This window comes from Phaenicophaeus curvirostris (genome assembly GCF_032191515.1).
Source record: "Phaenicophaeus curvirostris isolate KB17595 chromosome W unlocalized genomic scaffold, BPBGC_Pcur_1.0 scaffold_35, whole genome shotgun sequence".
Lineage (NCBI taxonomy): Eukaryota > Metazoa > Chordata > Aves > Cuculiformes > Cuculidae > Phaenicophaeus > Phaenicophaeus curvirostris.
This window is the reverse complement of record NW_027206664.1, coordinates 3,464,548-3,485,107: the sequence shown is the minus strand read 5'-3', so window position 1 is coordinate 3,485,107 and position 20,560 is coordinate 3,464,548. Positions and strand designations below refer to the sequence as shown.

The 20,560-nt window shown below is 47.9% G+C and overlaps 2 protein-coding genes across 4 annotated transcripts in view; both read right to left on the bottom strand.

Moving 5' to 3' along the window:
* Positions 1-6,519, bottom strand: part of LOC138733824 (unconventional myosin-Vb-like) — a 177,955-nt gene extending 171,436 nt beyond the window's left edge. For all 3 annotated transcript variants that reach the window (XM_069881306.1, XM_069881309.1, XM_069881308.1), the window contains exon 1: positions 6,398-6,519. In XM_069881306.1, the coding sequence (XP_069737407.1) occupies positions 6,398-6,424 (27 nt within the window). In that variant the 5' untranslated portion in view covers positions 6,425-6,519. The remainder of the gene's footprint in view (positions 1-6,397) is intronic.
* Positions 6,520-15,391: 8,872 nt separating this feature from the next.
* LOC138733836 (cilia- and flagella-associated protein 53-like) lies at positions 15,392-20,178 on the bottom strand. Its single transcript, XM_069881351.1, is given in 4 exon segments — positions 15,392-15,734; positions 18,408-18,510; positions 18,955-19,171; positions 20,035-20,178. Coding segments are annotated over 4 exon segments (681 nt in total). The 5' UTR covers positions 20,173-20,178; the 3' UTR covers positions 15,392-15,511.
* Positions 20,179-20,560: the final 382 nt, after the last annotated feature.

Here is a 20,560-nt window from a genome sequence, read left to right as displayed (position 1 = left end):
CCCATGAGTCACAGGTTCCAGTCAGCTGGAGAAGACTTTCAGCATGGACAAATGAGGACAAAAGGAGAGCACCGCTAGAGAAAAGGTCACATTTTCAGCCTGCAGGCTCTTCCTTGTATGGATGTCCCTCTCTAAACTCTCTGGATACTGCAGGAAAGGCAAAGAGCAGAACTACCAAACCCTTAACAGCTTTGTTAGTAAATCTGATGAATTTACCATGACCTGGGCATCACATTAAAGAGCATTCAAAAGAGGAACACCATGTGAATAGCCCCTGGTCCTCCCCAGCCCTTCCACCATCTCTGGACATGCCCCTGTTCATTTCTGGAGGACCAGGCTCAGTCAAATCCCAACCCAACCCCATGAGGTCTGTCACGCAGCAGACCAGAGGCATATGAGGGCCAACCAACAAACTCAAGGCACAGACAGCTCATAGGGAATTTTTTGTTTTGCTAAAGAGAAAATTAGAATAGAATCATAGAACCGTTTGAGTTGGAAGGGACATTAAAGATGACTCAGTTCCACCCCCTAGCCATGGGCAGGGACACCTCCCACTAGATCAGGGGCTCCAAGCCCCATCCAACCTGGCCTTGAACAACTCCAGGGATGGGGCAGCCACGACGTCCCTGGGCAACCTGGGCCAGGGCCTCCCCACCCTCAGCATGAAGAATTTCCTCCTTATGTCTAGTCTAGATCTGCCCCTCTCCAACTTATAGCTGTTATTCCTCACTAGAATGTAATTTCAGGTGTCTGCCAGGGGCTCGTGAACTTGCTGCAATAAAAGCAGTCGTTTTCCTGACATGAACTGTAGTTTGTGCTGATATTTCTTTAACTGCCACAAAATGCCTTTGTTTGCAGAACAAGTCAAAGACCAGATACAAAAGACAACACAGGGCTTCACCTACACTGCCTGCTATTCATTACACCACCAACTAACTCGGCAGGTCCGAAGTCCACCTTCACTCTAAACCTAAGCTGCTGTGGTTTACTTCCCAGACAACTATCGCAGTAAGGACACAATACTCCTTTTTTTTTTTTTTTGGACAGAACAGACTAAAAGGCATGTCCAAAGTGCCTAGAACCGCACTGCACTACAGCAATCCGAGACCAGCTTCAAACACAGAATCACAGAACTGTTTTGGTTGGAAGGAACCTTTAAACCCAACCAGTCCCAACCCCCCTGCCGTGGGGCAGGGACACCTCCCAGTGATCAAGGTGCTCAGTCTTACATATATGGGGGGTGTGTGTGTGTATATATATATATATAAAAACACAGATAGGGACATACGTAGCCTTCCCTCTCGGTCATCAGGAGGCATGCACACATTCATTGCTTTCTGCACCTGGTTATTGGCAGCAGAGAAGAATAACAAAGCAAAAATCCTCACTTGTAAATACATTCCTCAACTGTGGCCAAGCTGCCTGTGACAAATACCCTCTGTTAAACTCCTTCCTCAGGACAGAAAAGGTTAAGATCAACTCATCTCATCCCATCTGAACAAGCCATGCATTGCCTCGGTTCTGGACCCAAGTTTCCATCCTGCACCCTGGAGCTCACCCAGCAAAGAGCTACAAACTTGGGCTTGTATGCATCTCAGTATCCCTTAAAACTGTATCAGGGCAGGAATTAATACAAATAATTCTTAAAAAAGGCAAGTTAACTTACTCCCAACCAGCACAACAGCATAAAGTAGGAATCCAGCTAATGAAGCCCTGTTAGAGTCGTTCCCAGGGCTGCGCCCCAGCACAGAGCTCCATGTTCCTTATCTCGGTGGCTCTCATCTAACACCAGCACCGAGACTGTTAAATGCAGAGCTGAGATGAACAATTGCATAAACAGCAATGAAAACAGGGTTATTTTTGCAGCGCAAAGCCTCTGGCAAGGTGTGCCCTGCAGCGGGACGCCCAGCCGCACCGCCCCAGCAGAGCACGGGGTGAACTGCAGCCACCTCCTGCCCATCAAGGGAGGGAAATGCCCACAAAAGCCACCAGCACCCATCTCTCACCATCCCTGCATCAGGGCCATATAACCAGTGGGCTGCGTGGTATTTAAACCTCCAAGCTTGGCTTTGCTTTCCTCTCCTCCATGCTGTCCCAGGGAAGCCAAAGAGGGTCCCTGAGCCACTGTGGAGGTGGTCGTGCCCTTGGCACGGTCCCCAGCAGCAGAGAGCTGGCCAGAGCAATCATATTTTACATTTCAATGATATTTCCCTCTGCGACTGCAACTAATGACAAGGCAGGATTGGGAGGAGACTGGGAACAGTGATGGATCCAGCTCCTTCAGCAAGATGGCCCTGTATCCAAACCAAAATTCCACTGTGGCCTCCAAACTGTCCCTGTGCTTTGTGGCATGACCCAGACACATCCTCATAATCTAAAACAAAAGAAGAAAAGAAACCCAAAACCTTGAAGTACAACCTGATTTTCCTAGCAGCAGCTGAAAACAGCAGAGGCAGTTCAGGAGTTCCCTATCCCCAAGAGCTCTCCAGAGGTCCCATAGATGCCCCAGAACTGAACTCCATCACTTTCCCTGTCCCCCACATACAATTTTCCTACACAATATACAGAAAACCTCTGTTCCTTCCCAGCTGCTTCTCAGTCCTGAACAAACACAGGCAGTCGCTAAGGATAAATCCTCCCCAAGCCTTGGAGGATAAATGATTTTCAGAAAGGTTTTGTGCCAGAAGGTTTATGCCAATTCATTGACTCAATCAGCATGTGATCACACTGGCAATATTCACTTTTGAAAAGTCTCTCCCCAGGGTCAGGAACCACCAATCCATTCCAGCTACTTTATTTAATACCACAACCATAAGTGAAAACCAGAGAGTTCTCTACATCCAACACTAGCTGTTAGAAGAGGATTTTTTTAATGCATTAAGTTCTATCATCTATTAAAAATGTTTGGCAAATAACAGTCACTATGCACAATGGCAAGAGAAAAAAAAAAAAGATAAATAAATACCCTGGTTTCTTTCTCGTACAGAACTGCATGTCTCAAGCTGCACAACAGCCCAGGAGCAGACAGGCACAGCTTATTCCCTAGCCTGGCAGAAGCACTATTTTGCATCATGTTCAGAGGCTATGCTTAAATTAACAATTAACATATTTTAAAAAGTACTTTTAAGAGAGCAGAACATCAGAAGCAAAAGCAATTATATTTGTTTTAGTAGTAAGAAGAGCTTCACCTAACAATAACGAAGGCCAGCCATACAAACAAGTCTAAACTCCAGTTTAACACTGCAGATGGCATCTCCCTCCCAGAGCGTTGTCCTCCCTCCAAACCGCCCAGCACCCAACTCAGAGGAGCAGAGCAACCCCGTTATCTCATTACAGAGCAATAATAGCATCTGCACGGGCTTACATGGATTGGGGATGCAGTTACCTCAGCTGTGGTTTAGCTGCATCAGCAACAGGTTTCTTTGGAGGTGTCTGGCTGGAGAAGAGGGAAAGGGAGCTGCTTTCACCTCCTGCTTCATCTAAATGGGGCTTGAGAAGCTTCAGTTTTGGCTGAGCAGCATCGTCAGAACAGATATCCCACCACTGCCATGCTCCAGCAGGAACCCTGAGGACACAGCAGAAGTAGGACTGGCCCCAGGCAGCCTTAGGAAGGTGTTTGCATTGAATAACTGGACCAAACACAGGTTAGACAAAGCCCCACCAGCTCCCTCTCTATCTGGAACTAGCTTTTTACCAGCAAGAGTCCTCAATGACAAAACCTCCCCTTCTCCTCTTACATGCACTGGTGCCGGGGGCTCCAGGACCAGCTCCACACCCCTTACCAGACTGCTCCTCTTCTGCTGGAACGTGTGTCACACTGAACTCATTTGTTTCTGCCACAGAACAAAACCCACAGCCAGACAATCCTGAAGTCCCCAGGTACCACATCGAGAGCAGGAAAGTATTATAATGATCTCTCTATAACTGCTTACCTAAGTGGAGTCCTACATGCTTGAAGGCTGATGCAGTTTTGGAGCTACTCAAATGCTTGTAATTAGGCACAGCTGCTAATTATCTGGTTTGGTGGGGGCTATTAAACACCAGTCATCCCTGCTCAGACATCATGTGGAGGGAGTCTGCATCAGCAACTCACAGCCGCTGGCGTTTTAAGAAGGGGTTCCTCTCCAGCTTAAGTGCTCCTCAGGGTAGTGCTGAGTTTAACACAGCAGAGTCGTCAGCGTGGCTTAACAAGCATGAATGTAAGCACTAAGAACATGCTACATGTCCCACAAAGTCCCAGGAGATCTTCTGCAAGTATCAGCTGGAAGTCAAGGGCTCTCTACACAACACAGAGCAGCTCCCATTACAGCCCAGCCAGAAGGAGAGGTAGGAGGACCTGAAAAGTCTCGCTCAGCTGCTCTGAAGTAGCTCCCAGTTTCTTTCATCCTGGTTCAACCAGGAGGAGGAAGGACTTCAAGACAGGTACTGTTGTGGTTGTGCTAATGCAACACTGTGCATCGGATCAATAAGCTTTTAGTGAGACAGCTGTATCGATTCCAGTGGATCATCCGCCTTCCCTCCCTCTGCATCCTCCCTCAAACAACCTGATCCCCATCCTGCTGACAAGGTGATTTAGGAGTCTCCACCTCTGTGCTTGGAAAGTCACTTCCTGTATAGTAACGCCCCCCAGAAGCTCTCCCCTGCTGCTTTCCTCTGCTCATCCCCGTGTGCTCCATGAAAGCATCTTCTGGCAGACGCACACTGAGGGTGCGTCAACAAGAGGGGGAAAAAAAAAGGGGTTTCCAAAACTTAGAGACTCTGCTTTTGAAGCGTTTGCAAGAAGGACAGAGGTCAGCCCACTCACGGGCAGCCCCGCTCAATCCAGCGGATCTTCTTAAAACTCCCGCAGGTTCAAAGGAGGAGCTGCCAGATTCACTTTTCATTCTGCATCCATTTGATTTCAATTGCCAAAAAAATTAAGTGGCAGCCCCCAATATTACATAAAAACTGTCTGCAAAATGAGTTACAGAAGTAGAAGCCTGCAGCAAAGTTAAGCCTGGGAGACTGGCACAGAGACACGACAAAACATGGTTCCTTGAGAGGGCTGGTGCCAGCCTGGTAATGTCCCCATGCTGATCATGGTCACAGGAAGAACTTAAAACACTAAAATTCTCATTATTACAGCAGAGGATGCTGGCACTTTACAGCCTTTCAGCAAAACCTGTGCTGAAGCCAAGCACTTTTCTCGATGAGCCCCTGCCTAGCATTATTGATGGCTTTTACCAAGCACATTCCCCGGATCCCGGCTGCCCACGGCACTCCTGGGTAGCTTCGGGAAGACACGGAGCACGGGGAGAGAGCTCTCTCCGTACCAGCTATCGCTCCGTACCAGGCAGATCTCCTGCGTGTGAGGAGCTCTTTCGCCACGCAAAGCCGATCAGCAAGTATCTCTCTGGATACAAACCTCTTGCTGGGAAGGGGGCAGAAAGAAATAAACTGCATGGAGCACATCCCCAGCCCTTTTTTGCCAAGGAATGGGAATACCCTGCGCCCTGCCCGAGCATCCCACAGCCAAATAAGCTGGAAAAAAAGGGAGGGGGGGAGGAAGAAACATCTTCTCTAGATCCCAGGCTCTGCTTAAAAATCAGCACCTGAACTTTCTATGTTCAGAACGGCCACTTCTTAGGAGCAAATCTGGTTTTCCCTCTGGGAAGCGATGGGGAGGGTGACTGACTGGCACCCTGGATGCTGTCCGGCGGTGCGTGGCGCCTGGTGAGGCCATCAGCCATGTTACCTTCCCGCCTGCCAGGAGGAAGCGGGTGTGCTGGGTCACACCCCGTCCAAGGCACTTATTCAGGAGTGGCGAAACGGAAAAAAAAACCTGTGAGCCAGGCACCTTTTTTCACCTTTTTCCACTTTCTCCAGGAGCCTTCTGGTGAGTTATGGCACTTGTAAGGACTGTTTTTTCCCCTCTCCCTCCACACTGGCGTTTTAGGAATAGGAAGGAAAACATGATCCAACAACGATTTTGGGAAGCCAAGTGTGTTTTAGCTGTGCGTTTGTCCTCTCTCTGCTACCGGACCCCACGAAACCAACACTGCCACAACCTTGACACGGGGGCGAAGTTCACCTTTCGCTGCACAAATCCAGCTTCCTCATTCTTCCGGGAGGTTTGGAATCCCGGGAGGGGTTGTTCACACCGTTGAAACCCATCGTGGTACCCGCGGGGGCAGGGATGCTGGGGGAGGGATGCTGGGGGAGGGATGCTGGGGGAGGGATGCTGGGGGAGGGATGCTGGGGGAGGGATGCTGGGGGAGGGATGCTGGGGGAGGGATGCTGGGGGAGGAGGAAGGGGGTCGCCGTCCCGAAGATGCAGGGAAAGTTGCAGGTCCCTTCCACGATTCGGAAGCGATCCCTCCTGGAATACAAGGAAGCTCGCCTTCCCCGCCCCGCTCACCTTGGTGTAATGCTGCGCGGTGGACATTGCTGAGGTGCTACACGCGGGGCATGGGGCCGACGGGCGGACAGAACAACTGACACAGAGACAGACCGACCTTTACACCCTTCGCCGCCGGCCGGGGCGCCAGGAATGCGGGGAGGAGGGAGAGGAGGGGGAGGAGGAGGAGGTGGAGAAGGAGGTGGAGGCAGCGCCGCTCCGCCCCCGCCGCGCCTCGCTAAGGTATGGATGGGGCGGCATGCGCTCGGCTCGGCTCGGATCCAATCCATTCGGATCCATTCGGCTTTATTCGGATCCATTTGGCACGATTCGGATCCATTCGGCTCAATTCGGTTCCATTCGGCTTTATTCGGATCGATTTGGATCCGTTTGGCTCGATTCGGTTCCATTCGGCTCGATTCAGTTCCATTCGGATCGATTCGGATCCATTCAGATTCATTTGGATTCATTCAACTAGATTTGTATCCATTCGGCTTTATTTGGAGCCATTTGCTCAATTCGGATCAATTCAGTTCCATTCGGCTTTATTTGGAGCCATTTGCTCGATTCGGATCCATTCGGCTCAATTCAGTTCCATTCTGCTTTATTCGGATCCATTCAGATCGATTCAGATTCATTCAACTAGATTCATATCCATTCGACTTTATTCGGATCCATTTGGCTCAATTCGGATCCATTTGGCACGATTCGGATCCATTTGGCACGATTCGGATCCATTCGGATTCATTTGGATTCATTCAACTAGATTTGTATCCATTCGGCTTTATTTGGAGCCATTTGCTCGATTCGGATCCATTCGGCTCAATTCAGTTCCATTCTGCTTTATTCGGATCCATTCAGATCGATTCAGATTCATTCAACTAGATTCATATCCATTCGACTTTATTCGGATCCATTCGGCTTTATTCGGATCCATTTGGATCGATTCGGATTCATTCAACTAGATTTGTATCCATTCGGCTTTATTCAGATCTATTTGGCTCGATTTGGATTCATTCAACTAGATTCATATCCATTCAGCTTTATTCGTATCCATTCGGCTCTATTCGGATCCATTTGGCTTTATTTGTATCCATTCGGCTCTATTCGGATCCATTTGGCTTTATTCGGATCCATTCGGATCGATTCGGATTCATTCAAGTAGATTCGGATCCGTTCGGCTTTATTCTTATCCATTTGGCTCGATTTGGATCCATTTGGCTCGATTCAATTCCATTCGGCTTTATTTGGATCCATTCAGGTCGATTCGGATTCATTCAACTAGATTCGTATCCATTTGGCTCGATTCGGTTCCATTTGGCTCCGCTCCACTCGGCTGGGCTCGGCTCGGTTTGGTTCCTTTCGGCTGGGTTCAGTTCCATTTGGTCCCGTTCGGCTGTGCACGACTTGGTTCATCTGGGTTCAGTTACATTCGATGCGTCTCAGCTCCATTTGGTTCCATTTGGCTGGGTTCAGTTCCATTCAGTTTGGTTCAGTTCCATTCATCTGTACGTGGCTCAGTTCAGCTGGGTTCAGTTCTATTCAGTTCCATTTGGCTCGGTTCGATTCCGTTCAGCTGTGCATGACTCAGTTCATCTGGGTTCAGCTCCACTTGGCTCCATTCATCTTGGTTCTGTTCCGTTCAGCTGGATTCAGTTCTATTCAGTTCCATTCAGCTCCATTCAGTTCCATTTGGCTGTATACAGCTCAGTTTGGCTGGGTTCGGCTCCGCTCGGCTCCATTCAGCCCAGTTTGGTTCCATTCACACAGAATCACAGAATCACCAGGTTGGAAAAGACCCATCCACCGGATCATCGAGTACAACCATTGCCATCAATCACTAAACCATGTCCCTCAGGGCCTCATCCACCCATCCTTTAAACACCTCCAGGGAAGGTGACTCAACCCCCACCCTGGGCAGCCTGTTCCAGTGCCCAATGACCCTTTCTGTGAAAATTTTTTTCCTGATGTCCAGCCTAAACCTCCCCGGCAGAGCTTGAGGCCATTCCCCTTTGTCCTGTCCTCTGCAACTTAGGAGAAGAGCCCAGCTCCCTGCTCTCCACAACCTCCTTTCAGGTAGTTGTAGAGAGCAATAAGGTCTCCCCTCAGCCTCCTCTTCTCCAGGCTAAACAACCCCAGCTCTCTCAGCCGTTCCTCGTAAGACTTGTTCTCCAGCCCCCTCACCAGCTTTGTTGCTCTTCTCTGGCTTGGCTCTGCTGGGCTTGGCTCCACTCGGCTCCATTCAGTTCCTCTTGGCTCATCTGGTCTTGGCTGGGCTCAGTTTGTCTGGGTCCTGTTCTGTTCAGCTCTGTTCAGATTGACTCAGCTGGTTTCAGCTCAGCAACTGGGCTGAGTTTGGTTCTGTTTGGCTAGGTTCAGCTCGGCTCAGCTGGGCGCAGCTCTCTCTGGCTGCATTTGGTTATGTTTGGTTGGGCTCAGCTCAGTTTGGCTTGGCTCGACACAGCTCAGCTGGGTTCAGCTCAGCTGAATCCACTTCATGGTTTAGTGATTGATAGGAATGGTTGGACTCGATGATCCAGTGGGTCCTTTCCAACCTAGTGATTCTATGATTCTATGATCCAGCTCAGCTAAGCTCGGCTCCATTCAGCCAGGCTCAGCTCAGCTCAGCTGGATCTGGTTCTGTTTGTCTCAGCTTGGCTCAGCTCCCTTTGGCCAGGTCCATTTGGTTGGGCTCGGCTTGGCTTAGCTCAGCTCAACTCAGCTCGGCTGGCTTTGGCTCAGCTCAGCTCGCCAGCTCCACGTCCCTGTCCCCTCTCCCCACTAGGCTCAGCCAGGGGAGCAGTGCTTTCTCTCACTGCCCACCTCACCTTTTATTGAGTTATTTTATTTTAAAAGCCATTTTTTATACCTATTTTCCCTTCCTCTCCCCAGTCTTGGCCAGAGGTCCCCGGAGAAGGTCCTCCTTGCAGTGAGAGGAGTGGCCCAAAACCCCTGTGGTTGTGTTGGGTTTTATATTTAGTTTGCAGATGACACCAAGCTGAGATGAGGTTGACACAGTGAAAGAAGGGGATGGCATCCAGAAGGACCTGGACAGGCTGGGGAGGTGGGGCTGTGAGAACCTCATGAGGCTCAACAAGGCCAAGGGCAAGGTCCTGCACCTGGGTCGGGGCAATCCACAATTTCAATACAGGATGGGGAAGGATGTGACTGGGAGCAGCCCTGAGGAGAAGGACTTGGGGTGCTGGGGGGGGTGAGAAGATGGACATGAGCCAGCAACATATGCTCACAGCCCAGAAAACAACCGTGTCCTGGGCTGCATCCAAAGCAGCACGGCCAGCAGGGTGAGGGAGGGGATTCTGCTCCTCTGCTCGGCTCTTGTGAGACCCTACCTGGAGTCCTGTGTCCAGTTCTGGAATCCTCAACAGAAGAAGGATGCAGAACTGCTGGAACAGGTCCAGAGGAGGCCACAGAGATGATCCGAGGGCTGGAGCAGCTCTGCTTTGAGGACAGGCTGAGAGTGTTGGGGTTGTTCAGCCTGGAGAAGAGAATGCTCTGAGGAGACCTTAGAGCATCTTCCAGTACTGAAAGGGGGGGCTTATAAGAAAGATGAAGAAAAACTTTTTAGCAGGTGCTGTAGCGACAGGATAAGGGGTGACGGTTTTAAACTAAGAGAGGAGAGGTTTACACTAGATATTAGGAAGAAATTTTTTATGCGGAGGGTGGTGAAAAGCTGGCCCAGGTTGCCCAGGGAAGTGGTAGGTTCCCCATCCCTGGAAACATTCAAGGTTAGCCTGGATGGGGCTTTGAGCAGTCTGATCTGCTTGAAGAGGTCCATGGTAACTGCAGAGGGATTGGACTGGATGATCTTCGTGATCCCTTCCAACACAAACCATTCTGATTCTTTCATTTGTCCTTCTTTTCCCACAGAAAAGGTGTGTGCCCCTCCGCGATGACAGGCTCTGCAACAAGGCTTGTGTCTGGGAAATGCAGCTTTGACCACATAAACCCCCTGGAAGTGCACTCAAGGAACACAGCAAGGATGGGTTTTTCTCGAACTTCTGCCTGGAGGTCGGTTTGGGTTCTCACCATCAATGCTGTAGATGGGCTTAGGTTCCCACCAACAGCACCAGAGGGTGGGTTTGGGTTCCTGCTGCCAGTGCCAGTGATGGGCTTGGGTTCCTGCCACTGACGCTGCAGGTGGGTTTGGGTTTCCACTGCCAATGCTGGCCATGCTCCTAGGCACTGTGTGTGTGTCACTCCATCCTACATCTATGTCAGGGATTGTTTCCTTGGCAGAAACAGCCCAAAATCATCCCCAGCCTATCAGTCCATGGCCATGCTGTGTCCTTCCATCCTGCAGGAGCACCGTGTGCTTCAATTCATGCTTAGAAGGCACTTTTTGAGCCTGAGAAGGATGATGCAAAGGCAAAGTATTTCTAATTGCTATTCATTATCACCCAAGGTATTTTGCATATTAACTAAGAAGGCAGAAAACGTGTTTGTTCTCTGTCACAGCTGTTGACAGAGCTGGGGCTGATGCTGGAGGTGAGCAGTGGAGTCATCTGCTCTGCAACAGGTACCCATCATTCCACGGCAGCTTGGGGTTTTGTTTAGGTAGAGGAGTGAAGGTGAGTTTGCTGCTGAAATCAGACAGGTAGGAGAAACCAGCGTTTCTGCAGTGAAATCCCCTGACCCCCAAATTATGGTCACAGCATTGAATTTCAGTGCATATGCAGTACATTAACACCAGTAAACCCATCCTTAAAGCCCCCTTGGAAGTACTTTAGAGCAGGATCTGTGATATGACCCCCCTAATTTCAGAATTACCCAAATAAAGGATATTAGGGGTTCATAACAGTTCTGCCACTAAGAGCAGAGGTGGCCAGGGGTAAAACAAGAGCTGAATCATCCTTTTCCTCAAAATGAGGGGCAAAATCTGCACAGTTCAAAGCACTTCAAACTCTCTGCGTGTGTATTGAAATTTGCAGGGAAAGGTCTGTGCTCTCGCTGGTTGCCTCTTGCGCATGAAACTGCCCGTGCAATGGAAAACCACAGAGCATCAACTCTGACAACTCCAAATGTTATCAGGACAGAGCTGAGTGTCGCTAAAAACAACACCTGGTCTTGAACTTTTGCAGGCAGAGTTGTCCCAAAGACCTCAAAGCTGGACTTTGCGTCCTCCAGTGTGGGAATGTATGCTGGTCTAACGATGTGGCCTTATCAGGTTGTTAGGGAGAAGTTTGGAATATATCAAGGTTGAGAAGCAGCTACAGTGTGAGAACAAGAAGGCAGTCTACGTGCAAGATTACTTCTACAAAAACTACTAGGGGAAACTTTGGGCTTTAGACAAGCATTATGTAAACATTAGACAAGATAGCAGAAAAGTACAAAAGGCTTGCTTGCTTGCTAATAAACGATTTGATTTCCAATCATATTGATTGTCTGTGATCTTGTCCGGGGTACCTGCACGGGTTCAGTCTCCCACACTCCAGAAGCCACCATGTGCTAGAGCTGAGCATGATCCTCGGGTCTAGCTGGGTCTGTGGTGTCACCGTACCCTGGGCATGGTTGCACTGGCAGTTTCTGCAGCAAGCGTTCCTACCTGTGTTAGTGGATAATTAATCAAGGTGTTAAAGTAATCAAAAATTAACTAAGAAGGATTTTGCTGCAAATAAAACCCATTCTGTTCAAGGCTGAATATAGCTTTGCAGCAAGCCTCCAAGTCCTGAAGGTGATCCCACAGCCCTGGGAGCAGGAACCAAGCCCACACAGAGCCCCAGGGCACCAGGCACCACTTTCCGCTCAACGCCTTATGCACGCCTGAAAGCATCACTCTGGGAAACTCTGGGGGTCAGTATTAAAGCCCCTATCAGCCAATGGGTGGGTGCAGGAAAGTCTTTAAGCCTTGGCAAATGACGGGGATTCAAAGCTTGGAGTTGATCAGGGAAGATGTCATGGGGGTCAGCCATTCCCAACAAGTCATCAGCAGTGCTGTTCTTCCTCCATCAGCACAGAGAGGGTAATAAAACATACCAGAAAGCATATTTTGCAGAGCTCTGCATAAATGAAGAGGCTGTAACTGCCTTGTTTTAAATGCGAGTGGTTTCATCTTTGTGCTGTTCCCACCCCTGATGCAGGGAGAGGTCACCCAGCCATGGAACAGGCTGCTGCACTGCTCAGCAGTGCTGCTTCTCTCCTGGTTGAACAGATAGTTTGGCTCCAGGAACCCTCAAACACTCAGGAAAAACAGCAGAATTGAGGAAACTCCTCAGTCTTCCCATAGATTCTGCCCCTCTGCTCTGCTCTTGTGAGACCCCACCTGGAGTCCTGTGCCCAGGGCTGGAATCTTCAACATGAGAAGGATATGGAACTGTTGGAACGAATCCAGAGGAGGCCACGGAGGTGATCTGAGGGCTGAAGCACCTCTGCCATGAGGACAGGCTGGGAGAGTTGGGGTTGTTCAGCCTGGAGAAGAGAAGGCTCTGGGGAGACCTTACAGCAGCTTCCAGTCCTGAAAGCAGCTCCTGGAAAGCTGAGGAGGACTTTTTCCAAGGGCATGGAGTGATAGGACGAGGGGAAATGGCTTTAAATTGGAGGAGGGAAGATTTAGATTAGACATTATGAAGAAATTCTTCATGCTGAGGGTGAGGAGGCCCTGGCCCAGATTGCCCAGGGAAGTGGTGGCTGCCCCATCCCTGGAGGTGTTCAAGGCCAGGTTGGATGGGACTTGGACCAACCTGATCCAGTGGGAGGTGTCCCGGAGGGGTGGAACTGGATGGGCTTTAAGGTCCCTTCCAACCTAAACCATTAAATAATTCTATGATTCTTACTTGGGGGCATGGGCAGAATTCCCCTAAATGGGTCTACTGACCCATCCAGCCACTCGGCAGCCTGGTGGGAGCCTTGTCCCTTCTTCTAGTCCCACTTGAAGTTTATGAAGAACCCAGCAGCAATGGCCATTCATGGACAACAAGTATTCTCTTGGATGAGTTTGGTTGCCCATTATCCCATGGGAATTCATTCCTGCTGAAGGCAAACCTGTTCCAGCCTGATCTTTTATTCTTGCACAGACTTCACGTTCATTGTAGAGGAATTTTGCCTCCGGGAGCAGAAGCTGAGACACTTTATATATGCTCTTCTTAGTTATTATTTTATTAAAAAAGATTTAATGTGGTTCTGGATGGCTCAAATTCATGGAGCTCACCAGTGCAGTATTTTTTTGTCTGTCCCTTTAATAACACACTTTAATTAATCCTGAAATTGTGAATGTGCTATTATGTTTATTTTTCAAAGAGTGGTCACAGTAGTAAAGAAAAATCTACATTCTTTGTGCAAGGCCACACTGGGAATCTGTGGGAGATCAGGAAATTAATCTCTTAATCATTCTGCCAGTCTGACCCAGGGGTGAGAGCAGAGACCTAAGACTACCTGAGCTCTCTGGACTGATGAAACCATTTCCATTATCTGGGATGGTCTTTCCCTCCTGCAAAATGAGTGGAGCAGCTCTGAAGTCCTCAGGTGGCTGCTGAAAAGCATCATGTGAGGGCTATTCATCCTGATTAACAACCCACCTCTCCTGGTTTGCCATGTTTGCACATTTAGGAATGTTTCCTTTCTCGACAGACCCTATTTGGATACCAGTGATGCAAGAATCAAGGCATGGATTGAGGCTCTGCTATGTCTGGATGGGGTGAGCTCATCCCTCTTCCACTCACTGTCTCAGGAAACAGCTCTCAGATAAGCTGTGTCCGTAAGCAAGGATAAAATCCCACGGCATTCAGTGCTGTGCCCTTCAGTGAGGCAGCAGCTTAGGGCCAGGCTCTCCCACCCATGCACATCCATAATGATCTGGGTTGCGCCACTAATATCACTGACTCTTCTCCCAAGTAATAAGTGATAGGACTGGAGGAAATGGCCTTAAGTTGTGCCAGGGGAGGTTTAGATTGGATATTAGGAAAAATTTCTTTACCTTTAGTGGTGAAGCCCTGGCAGAGGCTGCCCAGGGCAGTGATGGAGTCTCCATCCCTGCAGGCGTTCAAAAACCTGTAGCCGTGGCACTCTGGGACACGGTTCAGTAGGCACAGTGGGGTTGGGCTGACAGTTGGACTGGATAAGCTTAGAGATCTTCCCCAACCTTAATGACTCTGTGACTCTATGATTCTATGGTACTGTTTCAGATCAATATTTCTCTACCTGGTCTTTGCAAACAGCTGTAAGGCTTTCTCCACAGACCTTTCGTCAACTCGGTGTCTGCTTTTAACCAAGATGAGGCAACTGTGCCAGCAGTTTATTCCCGATTCATTCCAGGAGGCCTGAGAGATGGGACTCCAGTCCCAGCCATTTATCAGCTTCTCTGCATCCATCCTCATTCACACACAACAAAACCACAAGAGTTGTGGTACTTGCCACCAGGAAGCGAGACACTGAAAAAGGGAGATAGGGAAGAGGAGGAATTCAGAGAAGCCCTTAGTGAGAGATGGAAGTTGGAGAAGAAAAGGGTGGGAAAGCAGGAGCTGGAGGAAAGATGGTAGGAGCTGAAAAGCTGAAGAAGGAGAGAGAAACATCTGCAGATGAGCAGCAGCGAATGATCAAGTGGAAAAGAGTGAGAAAGATCTAGCCATTAAAAGGGGAGCCGAGAGGCCAGTGAGGCCACATCCCTTCTTCTCTCTGCTGAACCCTTTCTGAAACATTCCTCCTGATATCCAGCCATGAGCTGTGTTGCTCTGTCTTCCAATGTTGTTGACGCTCTGCCTTCCCATTCTGTGCATACAGACTATGGTGTTGGTGGCAATCCAAGACAGAGTTGCCAACAAAATTATTAATAATCACCCTTTTTGCAAGAAAAGGATGACTTCAGTCCTCCACCGTTAATTCTGTCCAAGCAGATGTCTCACAAACAAGCTGTGGGACTCTGGTTCTCCACAGATCATTCAACAGCTATGAGAACATACAGAATCACAGAATCACAGAATAACCAGGTTGGAAGAGACCCACCGGATCATCGAGTCCAACCGTTCCCATCAAAATCCAATACAGGAAAAAAAAAAACTTTAAAATTCCACATTTCTTATATTTGCCAGGAGAGGAGTCCGCTAACTCAAGTTAGTTACAAACGCCCTTAGAAAATGGTTTTAAAGGCAACCAAGTGAGCTAAAAAAATCACTCTAAATGATCTTAAAAGTTACACATTAGTTTTCTTCTCAAAGGATGGGTCTTTGCTAATTTCTCACAAGGCCTTGATAGAATGTCCTGTACCCTCTCTTGGTAAGCTCTCTCTTCTGTTAGACCTGATTCGTATTCTTACTGCCTCTCTCCTTCCTCAGCATCACGGGCCTGCTGTTGATCAGCAATTTGAGCCCTGAGTTGCTCTTGGTATTCTCTTCCTTCCTTTGCTTTTCTGGAAATGAAGTGTGGGTAAAAAAATAAACATTATTATTATCATCATCATTATTATTTAATCTGAGACTAAAGAACCATTCAAAACTCCTATTAGGTGCTAAGAATAACTACCAGTCTATTAACAAAATGCAGCATGCTAAGCTTTCATTCTTCAGAGAATGAATTGCACCCTGGTGGATCCTATAAAGCAGATCGCAAAATCAGTCCTCAACAAATAAAACAGAGAATGACTCCTTGTGATCCACATGCCTTCTCTGCCCCTCAGGGCGGTGGTAAGAGGACAAAGTGTCCATCTCAGTCCTTTCCGAGCAGCAAAGGGCCTTGCACCCTGTCTCTGCTCCTGTGTTCTGATGGTACCAACAGTGACTGCCAGCAGGAAAGGCAAGGTGCAGGCTCCTGCTGTGGCTTTTTCCTGGTCTTCTTATAAGTGTCTGTCAGAAGAAATCATTCTCCATTCTACCTCAAGACCCATGTATTACTTTCACTGCCCTCAGGAGCAGCAGTGGAAATCTACCTCTGTGTTCAGGCACTTCTGGATCAAGAGCCACACCAGCTCGCACAGGCACGTACAATGCCAACTCTCCAGTCAAGGCTTGGAATCCTAGAATCGTTTGGTTGGAGAAGGCTTTCTAGATCATTGACTCCAACTGTACTTGTCCACTACTAAATGAGATCACTGAGCACCTCACCTACCCATCTCTGAAATCCCTCCATGGATGATGACTCTCCCACCTCCCTGGGCAGCCTCTACCAGTGCCTGAGAATCCTTGCAGTGAAGGAATTTTTCCTAATATCCAGTCTAAACCTCCCCTGATACAACTTGAGGCCATTTCCTCTTGTCCCATCGCCTGTCACCTGGGAGAAGAGACCAGCACCCACCTCGCTACAACCTCCTTTGTGGAGTCTAGTCAGTGATAAGGTCTCCCCTCAACCTCCTTTTCTCCAGGCTAAACAACCCTAGGTCCCTCAGCTGCCTCTCATTGGGTTTGTTCTCCAGATCCTTCCCCAGCTCCGTTGCCCTTCTCTGGACACACTCCAGTGCTTCCATGTCCTTGTAGTGAGCGGCCCAAAACTGAACACAGGATTCAAGATGTGTACTAATGCAACAGAGTTGAACCAAGCAGAACTTTGGAGGATACCAAATGCCACCTTTAGTGAAGTGAAGCATATCCATAACCAAACCCAGCATGTTTCCTTCAGAAGGGTGAGATCTGTGCCTCAGCCAGGAGGCTGGTACCAATCAAAGCCATCAGAGAAACACAACAGATACTGGCTGTGGAAGGAGCTACTCAATTACCTCCCACAGACAGGGGTGGAGAAAGAGCAGGAATACAAAAGGGAAATGCATAAGTGAAATTAGGCCCTTTGCCCCAGGCTTTGCATGACACCCAGAGGAACATTTCAGCTACTGCGTTTAACTACCTGCTCACCCTGAGGAACTGCAAGGTACAGAAAACCCGTGCAGCAGCCTGGTATTCCGGTGGCTGACTGGGTGATTGTTTAAGGGATGTGTGTGGGTGGAGTTCAGCAATAAGCCTGAACACACTCGTTCTCCCGGGTAAGGAACAAACTAACCTTTCATTAACCCTCCTCCCCAAACCTCTGCCACTCCTAGTAACAGCTCAGAGTATGAGTAGGTGTGTACAATAAACACAACGAAGGCAAGTCACAGGATGGTCCAAAAAGACCAAAACAAGGTCTTTCATTAACAAAACACCACTATTTGTATAAGGAGATCAGAATTAGTGATTTGATACCAACCGGAATATAGCAGGGCTCCTATTGACCAGTTTGGAGTGGAGCTTCTCTGAAAGGAAGAAAGCTCAACCAGTGCTCTGTTATCTGCAAATGAGGATTAGCCAACTCCCAACCGTTGTGATTTGAGCCAAAGCAGAATGAGTTTGTGACTTCAGCTCAGTCTCATCTGAGTAGCTTCATTTTCTGAGAGTTAATGCCTGTGTTTCAGACAGGGCTCCTCTCCAGCAGCAACCACACAGGCACTGGGATGCAGAAAGGCCAGTGCTTGTGCTCAGCCCTATGGAAACCAAGGCCATCCTGGAGCTGGAGAAGTGAAAAGGGAAAGGGGCGAGAAAGGTCACACCTGCAGGGAGGGGCAGACAGGAGAGGTGACCTCAAACTGACCAACAGGGGATTCCATCCCATACACCTCATACTGGGGATGTGACTGAGAGATCACAAGGGTCTTGCTCTCTCTTCTTTGATGGCTGATGTCCAGTGAAGACCTAGTCTGTCTGTTTGTCCCTGATCCTGGATCTATGCATTCCTGGATCCATGCATTCCTGGATTCAGTTCCTGAGCCCAGCTCCCTCCTCACCTCTGACCCTTTCCCTTGTGTTTGCTCTGCAGCATCTGTGGTGACACACAGTCAGTGAGGGGTGGGGGCATGATTCCGTATATTTTGTATATTTTAATACTTCCTTAGGTATTTTCATTATTATTATTATTTCATTAAAGCTGTAGTTTTAGTTTCCAACTTGCAAGTCTTTTCCTCTCATTTCCTTTTTCTCGGGAGTGAGGGCAAGGAAGGGAATTGGGAGCCCAGCTGCTCAATTTTAGCTGCCAAAATTGGCCGAGCTGGGGCTAAACAGTGACACCAAGTTTAAAAGATTGATCTGCAATGAAATGAAGGAGTGACATAGAAGAAAAATACCTCACAGATCTTTCTTCTTCTACACGTTTGAGTTCTGTGGCTGCTTCTTCTAATAACTTCCTCTCTTGAGCAAGTTCCTCCTGCTTCTTTGCATTTCTCTTCACTGCAAAAACAAAAACGCATTTTGAAGGTAACAGCACTGCTAAGCTTGAATAGACAGTGGGGCTGTACTCAAGCCAAGTAGCCTAAATAGCCTAAATAGCAAGCCTGAGTTGTGAAAAGATTTCACATTCAGAACTTCATAATAATAATAAAATAATTAATAACAACAACATAATTAATAATGACTACTTGCTTATGCAATTCTTACTTTACCAGGCTTTGCCCTGGTGACAGCAATGGGAAATTAGCATAAGGAATGCCTGTAGGAGTAAAGTTTCAGAAGTGGATTCAGAGACAGCAGCATTGTTCTCCACTTAACCATACACCCTGTGCATGCTGGGCCAGATCATCTTCCCAAAGGCAGCAGGTTGTTCTCCCTCTGCCTTTGCCAAGTCTTACACTCATGTGGCAGGTTTGGTGCAGAAAATGAGCTGTTATTACTTACACTTCTCCTCAATCTGCAGTCATCTTGTAGTCAGGACATCTTTCATTAGCTGCCTTCTGCCCTCCTCTTCTAATTGCATTTTCTCAGCCTTCTTGGCCCAAACCTTCTCAATGTCTTCACTGAAGACCTTGTCCACTTCTTTTTCTCACTGTTTCTCCTCCTCCAGCTGCTGCGCCAGGTATGCAAGGTAAGTCTGTTGTTCCTTCAACAGCTCTTGCTGCAAACACATGGACATGTGGAAATATGACTAAAATAGTTTAAAAAAAACCCATTCAAAATATGAAGAGAAGTGTTTGTTTGCAGACGATGTGAGAACTGGAATCCTAGAGAATAATTCCAAGTATTGCTATGGGAAAAAGCTGTGCAGAATCTTCTTCCAGCACAGGAAGGAGATGGATCTGTTGGAGTTTCTAAATATCTTGAACTGAGTAATGAATGCAGCTCCCTGCTCTTTCGTATTACCTTGAGACCTATTTTCACCCTGAAGTTGGACAATCTATTTGTTTTAAATTCAGGAAGTGACAGACACATCCATCGTTTCATGGCATCTCCAATATATTTAATATGAGCTTTTGCATATATATGTACATCCATTAAAGATTTAAAGACGTTTCTTAGTATTAATGAGTTGGATTAAGTTAAATATTTACTTTCCTCCACAGTTACAAATATTTAATAGCTTGGGTCCATGAAATATAAAACATTTTTCTAACCTCCATTACGTCCTTGCAGTATAAAGATGAAAGAGCTCAGGTGATTTATACAGTGAAATCAGCACAGAGGGACAAGATCCCAGGATTTCCTGAGAGCCCCCTTTTTTTTGTCTAGCCTGGTGGCCTTGCTGATTGCAAAGCATGCTTTAAAGGACTCACCGTGGTTTTAACAGATAATGGGCTTCTTCAAAGAAGCCGAGCATTGGCAAATCAGAAGCAACAAGCTGTGCAACAGAAGAATAAACTCGTTCAGAGAAAAGGTCTTGTGTCTGATCTCATTTGTACTGTGCAGTTCACCGAGGGCCACAAAATTAGTCTAGATGAGGTGTTGCCTCACAACATCACAACGATCACCTTGACCCCTTACTTTTCTTTTTGTTTTCTCCTCAGTGCCTCCCTGGGTTTCCTGAAGGCATTTTTCTAATATCTTCATCTCCAGGGCAAGTTCATCTTGTTTTTCTTCATTAAGATGCTTTTGCTTGTCCTGTGCTGAACTGAGCAACATATCCCTGCTTTCTTTCTGCTTCTGTTGTTTCTCTGATGTGCGGGCATATGATATAGGGGAAAAGTTAGAAAAACTTAGAAGGCTTAGCTCACTGAAATACGCATTGTCTGCTAGTAAAGGCCTTGAAGACTCTGGATGTTGATAAGGGAGGAGCTAATTCACAGACATTCACTGATAAGGGAAAGCTGGAATGTGCACAACCACAGAAAGCTGACTGCATCCTGCTCTGCAGTCTTGGAGCTCGACCAGGATGAGACTGCGCCTGCGCACAGATTGGGTTCAGGGATGATTCATGAGGAAGATGAAGGCTACTTCAGCCCTGAGCCCCAGACCACGACACCGCACCTGCGCGAGTATGGGAGAAGCTTAGAATCATAGAATCATAGAA